Source organism: Hesperophylax consimilis, chromosome 31 (genome assembly GCF_061612785.1).
Source record: "Hesperophylax consimilis isolate HC1 chromosome 31, BYU_Hcon_1.0, whole genome shotgun sequence".
Lineage (NCBI taxonomy): Eukaryota > Metazoa > Arthropoda > Insecta > Trichoptera > Limnephilidae > Hesperophylax > Hesperophylax consimilis.
The window spans coordinates 4,855,991-4,868,480 of record NC_142866.1 but is presented as its reverse complement, the minus strand read 5'-3'; the positions used below and the strand labels follow the sequence as shown (position 1 = coordinate 4,868,480).

General features: G+C 30.1%; 1 protein-coding gene across 4 annotated transcripts in view; it reads left to right on the top strand.

Moving 5' to 3' along the window:
• MESK2 (misexpression suppressor of KSR 2) overlaps positions 1 to 12,219 on the top strand; it is a 292,886-nt gene extending 280,667 nt beyond the window's left edge. For 3 of the 4 annotated variants that reach the window (XM_089649910.1, XM_089649912.1, XM_089649911.1), the window contains one exon: positions 6,378 to 12,219. In XM_089649910.1, the coding sequence (XP_089506036.1) occupies positions 6,378 to 6,556 (179 nt within the window). In that variant the 3' untranslated portion in view covers positions 6,557 to 12,219. Of the gene's footprint in view, positions 1 to 4,716; positions 4,814 to 6,377 lie in introns of all 4 variants that reach the window. The other variant, XR_016305189.1, reaches the window with a different exon arrangement.
• Positions 12,220 to 12,490: the final 271 nt, after the last annotated feature.

Genomic DNA, 12,490 nt, shown 5'->3' with positions numbered 1-12,490 from the left:
GATGTCGCCAACTTCTGTCAGTGATCAACATAATATTATTTAATTAGCAAACTTGGAATAGAAAAATTAATGTTAGAATTATTAGCTGTCAAAGTCATAGATTGGAAAGAGTCTTTTAGTTAGATCTCAGTTACTAACTTATGTTTTTTGCATACATTTTCTCGCCTTAAAAACAGAGCATTCACTGTGGAATATCTGTTTATGTAAAGTGAATCCTAATTTTTAAACAGAATTTTTTTTTGTGAACAACAGCCTTAAATTATAAATGGTTAGTGGTTATTTTTCAAAAGCTGCCGATGCATAAGAATATGTACTATTTTTAATGTGTTGAGAATTAATTTTTTATCTTTATCATTATTACGTATATAATATAATATACTATTTCTCATACTTAAATAAAATGTTCTTCAATGTTGTCACAAAGTTTGTGAGATAAATAATAATTAAAATATTTATTGTTAAATTTACAATAATTATACTAAATAGTGTGCTATTAATATGATTGTATTATTATATTTCAAATTATTTTTTTCGAAATAAATGGTGGTGTGAATCGAAAATTAATAATTATGATTTTACCTCTTAACCCAGTGACCTTTTCTCATTTTACACGTTTCAATTTGCCTTTTCAAAAATATTTTATTTTTTTTAAATTTTATTTTTTAACCTTTCGACTTACATCCTACAGATATATTGTATTATGTGTGATCTACCATTCTCCGCCGAGGAATATCCAAGTGGAGTGTCACAGTTTGATGGGGAAACTGATATCAAGAAATTGCAATAAATTTTTCAAAGTTTGCGTGATTGAGTGTGAATAAATGGTTCTGGAATTGATTACTTTAGATGCTTAAGGGTGAAGAGACACATTACGCTATACGTATCATGGCTTGGCCTATTTCAGCACATCACTCGTCAAACACTACCATTGGGAATGTATGGCGAGTGATATGCTGAGACAGGCCAAGCCATGAGAATATAGCGTGGTCTGTCACAGGCTTTACACAAATTCTAACTTAACACTTGAACCATGTATACAAAAAAAAACAATACTTATCTAACAAAAATTAATATTTATATCTGCATTGTAAATTGATTCTTGGAATTTGTGAATATTTTCAAATGACTATTTAACAAATTGGACTGTAAGCAATGGCAATTTTCACTACAACCTTTATTGGTACGTACTTGCACTTTAAATTTGTGTTAAAATAATAATCAACTAGTGCATCATGTTATCCTTTATAGCAGTGGTGGATTACAAATATAAAGCTGTTTAAGATAAAACATTTAAATAAATTAAAACAAAAGTTTTTAACTACTTACTTATAATTTTTCATTTACCTTTTTCAATGAGGCAAAAGATCTACCAATAAGGAATTCCAGTCAATTTTTTTTTGGTTAAAGTTCACTTTCTAACTTAAATACTAGTATTAATTTATTTTTTTACAAATTTTGATTTCTTACTTAAAATAATTTCCAAAGTTAACATTTTTAAAGCCTGCCAAAAGATCGAATTTGACAGGGTACGCATAACGTCATATGCAGTTCGGTTTTGTCGGTTAATATTCCATCCCACTCGAATTGGTGTGAATCAACTAATCCCAATTTAAGTATTTAGCGAGAGAATGAATTCCAAGGCGTTTAAATCAGCGTTTATTGATCCATATGTAATATATAAATTATTTTAGACCATATTATTTTTCACACTAGTTCCTTACTGGGCATGTCCGACCATATTGACAAATAAATTCTATTATTATTGATTTGTTTAAATAGAATTTGAAGCAAGTGCATTCTGAATATTATACTGAAACCAATAAATAATACAATATTTTTAATATCCACCACTGTTATTCACTACCGTCATAGTTAAATGCTTACGCTTCACATAAAATAGTTCACAGTGTAAACATCAATACAAGTCACCCCATAAGAATATAGTTTAGTCTTTTAAAATTGAACTGATAATTTAAGTTAACAATTTCATAAAAAATATACATACATATAATGTAGACAAAAGTAGTTACCATTTTACATAATAACATAATGTATTACATACTGTATATCTATTAACATAGGAAGTTATGCAAAAAAACCACAATTTTCATTTATTTTTATTTGTTTTCCAGTTTTGTTCAAAGAGGTCAACGACAACTCAATTAAACTCAGGCATGTTTTAGTAGTGTTACATTTCTAATGATTTCTTTGTCCCTAAATATACTTATTTATTTATAGCAGCTGCACGAGGTCAGTGTTTTTGCCTCACTCTTGTGTCTGATACTTTTCTTACTTTCCTATCTTTCTTGGCTGTGGGTCACCGGGTCTCTTGGGGGCCCGGGTTTCTAGGGACCTGGATTTCTTGAGGGCCCGGGTCTTTTGGAAGCCAGGTCTCTTGGAGCCCAAGTCTTTTGGAGGCCGGTTCTCTTTGGGGTCCTGGTTTTTTGAGTATGATGGCTCGTGACTTTTGAGTATGATAGAGTGCTTATTTTAAAATATTCTAATTGATTGATGTTGTTTAGTCCAAAATATATATTTTTTTTTTCGAAAATTCGATTTTTTCTTTGGAGATTTGCAGGAAATTTTCAGGAAATTCAGTTTGGCATTTTGGTTTTTTCTGAAAATCTTCATACAAATAACAGAATTTTCAAAAAAAAATTAGACGTTTACAGCTACATCAATAATTTTTTTGTAATATTAGCACTCTAGTACACCCAAAAGTCACGAGCCGCCACTGATCTCTTGGGGCCCGGATCTCTTGTAGGCACGGGTCTCTTGGGGGACCACCCCACCCTTCCTTCCCTTCTTACAATTTTTTTTCTTCACAGCATTTCCAAGTATGATATTTTTGGACCACCTGGTATTGAAGTTATTTTAAAATCTTCTTTCTAATCACATTTCTTTAGAATATTTTTGTATAAATTTACCAAACAATGGTCAGATTGAAACTAAGTTTTCAAAATATATTTTTTATGTTGGCTGTTTGTAAAATAATATAAAAGCACACTGAAGATTGCACATATCCATCAATATGCTCACTACAATTACAACTACATTACGACGGATGCAAGCAAATATTTATTGCTCTATAAATCCTGCCAAATCAGCATCTTTTTATATTAATTTTAAAACAGATATTGATCAATAGGTCAAGATAGGTGTTAGTGTCATACTATGTACGTGCTGTATATATTCATTGAACCTTTGTTTATAAATTGACAAAATAACAAAACAAGTAAACACTTTTTATAGAAACTTAACACTCTCATAGAAAACATAGAAAAGTACAGTAGTAGAAAACTGTGTACTTTACACTAAAATAATATCAGTGTTTATTGAAAGAAAACAAAATTTGTTGCATGACCAAATGTTCCCACCTTGATACAAGGAATTTTAGTATTGAAGCCCATTTAAAAAATATATTTTGTTGAATGTTAACTACATAAATGTAATTATTTTTAGTATTTTTTTTATGTATTCACATTAATTGATTTTGATGTTAGTATTACATACTTACATGTTATAATTTTAGTAAATCACTATGTATGAATGTGTATTTGTGCTTTTTTTAAATGTCTATCTTTGCCGTGTTCATTATTAAAATTATAGTCTACGTAGGTATTTATTGCCAAGGCAAGAGACACACGTGTGATATTTTCATTTTGAAAGTCTGTAAATAATTTACAAATAAATGCATTTTGTTTTCAAGTAACAAAATAAACAAAATCTCACAAATGATCTTTTCATCTCTTTCAGAATTTTACCGAATCCTTCTTCATATGATAATGTCCACTTTACAAGAGAGACTGAGGATTACTTTAGAGCTAAAATAATTAAATTAAAAATAAATCACATCTAACTAATGGAATTCAGACAGCCATTTCAAGCATTTCGCTGTACTTACATTAAATATGCGTTGTACTTTTGCCATACTTTGGATAAATCCGGATGTATTTTATCTGTATCGATTGGCATTTAGATTTCTGACATAGTTATTTCAATGCAGCGACAATATTTTGAAAGAATGTAGCCTGAGAGCAGAGATCAGCAACACATCAATACCTATCCCAATTTAATGCATCTGGATAGTAATCGGCAAGCTTGTACAGTAACTCACTTGTTTAGTTTGGTTGCAGACCCCTGCCTCAGAGTAAATAATGTGATTTCTCTGGAGTTTTAACATTTGTGTCATTGCCTTTACAATATATATGTTGAATCAGTTAGATCTCACAAAAAGCCTTATGTGTATGTAATTATATGTAGTACATAGGTAGACTATAATATAACTTTGTTAGACTATCATTCATGTTTTAGCGTAACACCCTTGAGATGATTTTTCACAAAAACGACGCTATGCAAATCATCCAGATATCATTATTATTATTAGGTGTTTGTCTCATTTTATTTATAAAAAATAGTTTATTATATTGCTTATTTTTAGAAAAGTTTTTGTTTTTACTTTCCTGTCCATAAAAGATAGCTGCCATTCTCGGTCAATTTATATAAATATAGTTTTTGAAACGACTAAATACATGCAGTATGTATGAGCGTCCTCACATTTCTTAAGTTTTTTTTTTATTCCAGTTTGATTTGCTATTTTTTATGGGCAATTTCATGTAGTGTCACACATGCCTGAACCGTGAAAAAATCATTGGCAAAGCGCAGTGCATTTCAATTGTCTTCTAATTTATTTTTATTTTTCTTTCTTCTGCGTAGCCGTTCACAACCTCCAAAAAATTGCCAAGCGCAAGTGACGTCCAGTTCCAAGGGAGATCAATAATCATAGAAACATACATTAGGGCTATTATCCACTGTAAGTGTCCACCGTTGCACCTTTTTATAATTTCTCGCTTTGCTTTACTCATTAATCCATAAACATTTGCTCAAATAACAAAAGCAAATAATTTATAAAATAACCTATTTTACTAACATAACACATATATTCACTATCTCTGTCGTTCGGTGTCTTTTAGCACCGAGACACCGCCCTTACTTTCATGGAACTTGTCTTCAACTTTAGTGTTTGTGTGTTAAAGCGTCTGCATGCTTGTCTGTTTGTTCCCTATTTACTGTTCCTGCTGTTAGCAACGTTCAGAGCTACAAAACGTTTTGAAAGTAACTGTTCTCTGTTAAGGATTGAGCACGTTTTATTAATTTTATTTGGAATGATGTATGTACATAATACGCATTGTGGTAAAGTGAAGTCTCAATCATTATTACCGATATTTAAAAGGTTACCGATTGAGGTTTTTTTTTTGTAGTGAGAATATTTTGGAATGCTTATGATTTTTTTTTTATATCTTTACCCTTTTGGATATATGTATTACTTTCACTAACAATACATTAAACGACATAAACAACCATGTCTGAGGTACATTTATAAACTTGTTTCATAAATACACATGAAAGAATAAAAGTCGATGTTATTTGAAAGTTTTATGTTTGTGTGATATATACTTTTACACCAATGTGGATATGTTGTGTACCGATTCATCACTACTTGATTTAATATATGTTGAATAAAAGTTTGTGTGAAAAAAAAAGAAAATGTTAGCTAATTTACTACTATTTAATCATCTCAAAGTAACCCCCATTGATACTTTCTAATTAATTATACTCAAAAATGCATCTTAACAAATTTTATTAAGGTTATCTGTTTTACATCATTGTGTATGTTTCATCTACATTAATATTATATAATATATTATATTATTTACATAGTTCGATTGTATCACCCTGGTGATTTAAAACCAGTCCACTGACTGCTATTAAAAAATCGGTAAACCATTGAGAATATTTTTAACCCTGTGAAACTAAATATCTTCTAAAAAAAGTTTCCTTAACCAAATACTCACGGAACATTATATTTTTGATTTCAAAATACCTATCTCAAATTGTACCTATTACCTCTAACTTAAATATTGAACCTCCCGTCCTAAAATAAGTTTTATAAGTCATTAGGATTGCTCTAGCAAGAAATAAAAATAATATCTGGTTCAGGGGAGTGCTGAGACTTTTTTAAATTCTAAAACTATTTGTTTACTGTCTAGTTTTTGTAAAAAAATAATTGCTTAAAAGAGACAGAATCTTTTTTTTTACTAAATTAATGTTTTCTGCTATTTTGTTCTAGAAAGTTTTAAATAATGGATAAAGAAAGTTACAGGATTTTGATTGTGTTTCAATCTGTACTGTAAATACTTAAGGATGTTGCTTTTATGATGTCCATCTACGTTGCAATGACTTGTTTGTTTTGTGTATTGGTTAGAGTGGATCCTCCATCTCTTTAAAGCTAAATAATTTATTTGGACTTCCCCAATGCACGTGTAGGTAGTTATTTGTTGTTACTAATAGTGTTGTCTGTTAATTATTGGATTTAGTGGCGCCACTGTCCCCGAGTAAAATCCACGCGTACCGCCGCAGCTCCCTTGAAGAACTGCGCCAGATCATCATGAGGGAGCGTGAACGGCAGAAGGTGGTGCGTTCGCAGTCGTGCGCTGAACACTCGCCCGTCATCCATATCACCGAGAACCCCATCTCCGAGGCCGTCGCATGCTAATCACCCAACCAACCTTACTTACCACCATCAGCAAACAAGCAAGCAACCACTACTCCCAGGTATATGTTCAGTGCCAAATGCAAAACTACTACTAAAACTGTTCAGTTTATACTAACTACAGTACGAGACTGTTCAGATGCTTTTGAAGTGATTTCAAAATTAGATTGTTTGATAAGGTCGATTTATACTTTGATTCGTAGCAAGTGATTTATGTCAAGGTAAAACCAGCAGAGACTCCACCCAACTATGGAAGAATGGCAAAAAAAATGCTAATGTCTAGCATCACATTAAATGACACCAATCACTAATGCATGGTTTAAACAAAGTCTAATAGTTAGTGCTTACTAAATCACTGTCCCTCTAGTGCATTCTACGACTGCAATTTAGAAGTACTTTATACCGCCACCTACTACAAGGAAGTAAACGCTGCAGCGAGGGGGGCGCATATACATTCACACGCCAAAAAACAGCTTGGTAGATATTTCGTCAATTGTAATTTTTTTTAAAACGCTTTTTTTAAAAGCTTGTTTTAATTGATCTCTGACGTATATGTATATTAAATTAAGTATTCACAAAACTAATTAAATTATTTAGCAGAGTCCGTGATTAGCCCTATATGAAATATCTCTTAACTGTTTCAATTATTTGAAAAATGATCTCGATGAGGCTAGCCATTTACTTTATGCCAGCTTGCTGCCAAATTGTCCCCTGTAGACCAACGAAAGGTGAAAAGCAACGCTCCAGGCGATCTTTTGACCACGAGACAATGCACATTCTTTTTGGAACCCACCTACTATAATGACGCTTGTGCATTAATCGTTGGGGCTACTAAAGCAAAATAATAGGAAAGATTCTATTCCATTCTACTAAATTGCTTCTAAACACTATTTACAACTAAATCTTACTATCCACACGCGGACAGTGTTTTCAAATTAACTTTGGTTGTCACTAAAGCACTCAACTAAATACTGACATTGTTTAAATCACACACAATCGCTTTCTTCCAATGAATGTGTAAATCGGCCATTATGGAGTTAATATTCCTGTGAAGCTCTAGATGGCGCCTTAAGGTTGGAGGATTTCAACTTAAGTCACATTTGATCATTAATAAAAAAGATGGAGTTTTACCGGTTCAGCAGACGTAACAATCATACATAATTTTAATGGTAACAAAAGCTCCTGGCAGCGAATGTGTTAACACACCCAACTTGAGTAACTATTATGCCTACTAAAAAAAAAACAGTTACATATTGATTATTGATTTATGTCAGTTTTTAAAAACCTACAACATCTGAACTGATCACATTGAAAGTACAAAAAGCGATCTTCAAAGTAAAAAATAAATCTATGTAATTTATTTTGTTTGATAAGAACTAATCAAAGAGAAGGTAATGTAAATTATCTTTAGTGTATTCTATATAGTTAAATAATTAATGTGTTCAGTAATAATTGCACACTATTAATAGTTTCATAATATTAATTTTTTTACATAATAATGAAAAATGATAACACCTTTTTATAAATATTTGTTTTTTGATAACTATCACACTCAATTGAAATGTAGGTACACAGGCACTGAACAGATATCTTACTAGAATTGTGTAATTGGTGAAAATTTAAACCAATTAACAGAAATTAACCCCCTTACATAAACGAGTTTTCAATTCGGTGTTTTAGGATCACAAGGGCCTATCTACAAAAACATAGTTTTGAAATAAATGCAAATAAAGATTGAAATGCTTATATGCTCCACTGATATATCCAACTGTATCTCTTAAAAGGCTGTATGTATGAGATATAGCTTCGGGTCACTAATAAATATGATTATGGCATTATCGAAACCATGCTTAACTCAAAACACCAGTTTTTGTAGTTTGACCCCTGTGATCTTAAGCACCCGAATTTTACGTAACTGATTTTATTTACGTGTTGTAAAAGGTTTACTAATTGTGAAAAATTTTAAACACGTTTAATAGTAAGGGGGATAAATGTTTTTCAATAATATTTATAATTGTAATATTGTATTATTACATATGTATTAATGAAAATTTTGTTTTTCTATAACATTTTGCTTGCAATATATTTCACTCAAATTAAATGTACATGGGCACTGAACATATATATGGAAGTATGTAATTTGGTAAATGTTGTAATTTCTGTGAATAATTTTATTTTCATCTTTCAGTGATATAGTAAATACTTAAAATTCAACTACATATGTTTTGTGGGTACATAATATTTCCAGACACATAATATTACCAGAGTTAGAAGTTAACTCCTCGAGGCTAGACAATATAGTAGCATGTTACTTACAAAATCAGATTAGAGATTTATTTAGAAATATGTATTCCCGTTCGGCATTAATTTTCTAATAGATTCACTTTTTTATGTTCGTAATACTGTTTTTAAAACAGATGATATTTATAATCTTTTCAGATTTTAATATTACAAACGTATGCAATTATTAATCGAGCGTTGCCACCTGTTTCAACTCAACCACTTTACATTTCATGTGTGTATAAATTTCTTTGTGTGTTCTGGGTCCGGTCAATCCTATCAAGATAGTAGCCATGTTTGATTATACCTTTAGTACCACGAGCTGTCAAATCAAAATAATCAACATTACTCGGAGTTTATTGTTCCGTAGAACTACCAGTTAAAAATCTTAACGGTCATTTGGTGGCACTTATGGCAATGACACATGACTTAAGACTATATACGTTTAATTGCGAAAACGCCACTAAACAACCTGACAGATTAACTAAATGAGTTTCTCCCGAACTATTTGATGGACTTTATATTATTTTCCAAATGTCTCCAACTGACATCAGAATGAAAATCATAAGCAGAGGAATAATTGTAATTCATTATTTCTAATCTTTGATATAAAATTGTGTTTTGCTGGCCATTTTATATAGTGACTATCATTGGTAGTTACTCTTCATTGTATTTAAGGATTTATAATGTTAAACATGTGTTGGCATCATCTAAGTAATTACTTTTTATTCATTAGCTTTTCATTAACAACATTTATGGTTTTTTTAAACTCATGCTCATTCTGTTGATTGTTTTCAGATAAACCTATTGCGATTGAAATGCATTATGTTAAGCATGCTACTGCACATGAACATGTTGCATTTTTAGAAGATATTTAATAAATAATATATGTAGTTGCGTAATGTGAGCACCATGATTTGGTTTTGAGATGTTTATGTTGATTTACAATATTGGGATTTTTCAACGGCCTATTGAAGGATACAAGACCTAATAGGGTATTTAATTATTGTATATAATATGTACAATGTTGTTTCCTTTTTCATGGTTGAATATTATGTTCACTTAAGGTTTAGAAATATAAAATCGGTGGGCAGCAAATAACATCAGGAGTTAATGCTTACTGGTCTGTGAAATTAGAAAGAAATGCTTCATTAAAATTATTTAAATTCTGATGAATACGGTTTAATTATTTATTAAAAAGATAAAAATTCTTTCCAAAGAATTTTAAGTTTTGCTTGAACTTTGGTGCTATATGAATATATATAATATACATTATATTGAAGATTTTTGAAGGTTTGTATAATATGTATGTATAAATTGATAATTGGGAAGTTACGCCAATTCATATCAAAGAAAGAGAGAAGAGTTAAAATACATATCTCAAAGGAAAGTTCACAAGCCGTAGAAATCTTCCATCTATAATTGACCGCATACAAATTCCTTTCAAATTATTTTCTTATAATATCTATTATAACAATGCAGCCAATGTTTATTTCTTCTAACAAATATCAACACAAGAACGTTGATCGTTGAACGGGTTGATCGTAAAATGTGTATTTTTTAAATTTAACTTGAACATAATATTATAAATCAACATGGATCAATGAAATAATTATATATTTATGCATTTACTTGTATGTATAAACTTTTACTACCAATTTATAAGGAAAACATTTAGAGTCTAAGGAATGTGTAATGTACGAAGAAGAGGTGCTCCGGAATGAACGGTATTGTTGGGATTGGATCAATGTTTTAATATTTATATAAGGCTCCGCAATCATTTTTGTACAATTTTAGTATCAAAAATTTCCACAAACTACCTTTACCGATATTCGAAAAATCGATTTTCAACTTATTTAATGTGTTTTTCATTGTTGGGTCATAAAGTAATTTTGCCCTTTTCTAATATAAAACTAAACAGAAGCAGTGGCTTGCAGAACCAACTTATTATTCAGTATTCGAGTGTTATAATTATTATATATAATATTAGGCCGTATAAATATTTTCTAGTCAATATAAGTAAAATTTGATAAATTAGTTAAATGGCTTCATTGTAAAGAAAAGATACTGTTATGAAAAGGCATTTGAATATGATTAATGGATAATTGGTTGATTATTTTCAAAATTGTATTCTTATTACAAATTATTCTCAATGTTTTTTTTTTCATCGTTGATGCTGAATAAATAATATTTTGTAAAAGATAAAAAAATTATTTGTATTTCCTTTACATGTCAGGGAATAATAATATTGATTGGTTTAGTTGACATTCTATTCTAATACAGCATTAGTTTCTAAAATTGAGCTGCTCGGATGTAGACCATGTTAACTAACATTTTCCCAAAAATGGTTTTTTATTGTAAACGGTGTTTTCTGGTCTTTCGGTGGACATCACTCGTAGTAGTGGTAGCACTGTTTTAATCGACAATTTGAGATATGTAATCAATGGTATTCTACATACTGTTTCAAGTAAAGAATGGTAAGTGATGCGAGATGGCCGACACATACCATGTTATGTGTCACATAATCAATGGATGAAGTGATTGCAAACATTGTAAATTCTAGAGCAGCTCAATTATTTGTATTTTCTTTACATGTTATTGAATAAAAGTATAATAATATCTCATTACATTGATTGACATTCTATTCTAATACGGCATAGGTTTCTAAAATTATTTGTTTTCCTTTACATGTCAGGGAATAATAGTATAATAATACCTCATTACATTGATTGAAATTCTATTCTAATACGGCATTGGTTTCTAAAATTATTTGTATTTCCTTTACATGTCAGGAAATAATAGTATAATAATATCTCATTACATTGATTGGTTTAGTTGACATTCTATTCTAATACGGCATTGGTTTAAAAAAAAAACTTCACATTCGAGCCTCTTTGTAGTGTAACACTTCCAATTCTTTATAGTAAAATCTAAATAGCATTGCATAGAAGGAAGTTGACCTATCAAATGAAGTTTCTTTGAGGAAAGTCCTGCTAACGTAACTAGGGCATTATAATAATAGTTGTTACTAATATAAGCCAAGCCTTTTAGTGATTGAGTGTTATGGATAATTTAAAGAGCTATCTTACAAAAGCCATATGCATAATATATATATATATGTAATTACATTATATATTTACCCATATATACACCATATTTTCGCACTCTTTTTTAAAGTATGCAGTGTTATTAGAAGCATCTGCAAATATTAATAATGTTTTAACATGACATGGTGCTTTGTAGAGGAATTGTTTAAACTTGATTATAATATAAGTGTTTACATGTCATGTGTCTTTATTACAATGGAGCACTAAATTACATGTTATTTTAGTTATACATTATTATTATTACTACTTACTTGTATTATTGTATGACTTATTTAATAAATGTGCAAAAAAAATTTCAATGTTTTATTTTAATAATAAATTCCTCATATTGTGAGTGTGTATTTGAATCAAACAAAACCTTCCTGTATTAATGCCTATACACTAACATTTAAGACAGCTGCCGATCCTGTTGAAAAATATTTTCTTAATTTAAAAAAAATATTTATATAGTCATGTTCTTGTCTCTCATAATGTAGCCACAAAAAGGAAGATTCAGAAATAAAATTTTAAAAAAACTAACTAACTAACTAACCATCACGCCTTTTTCCCG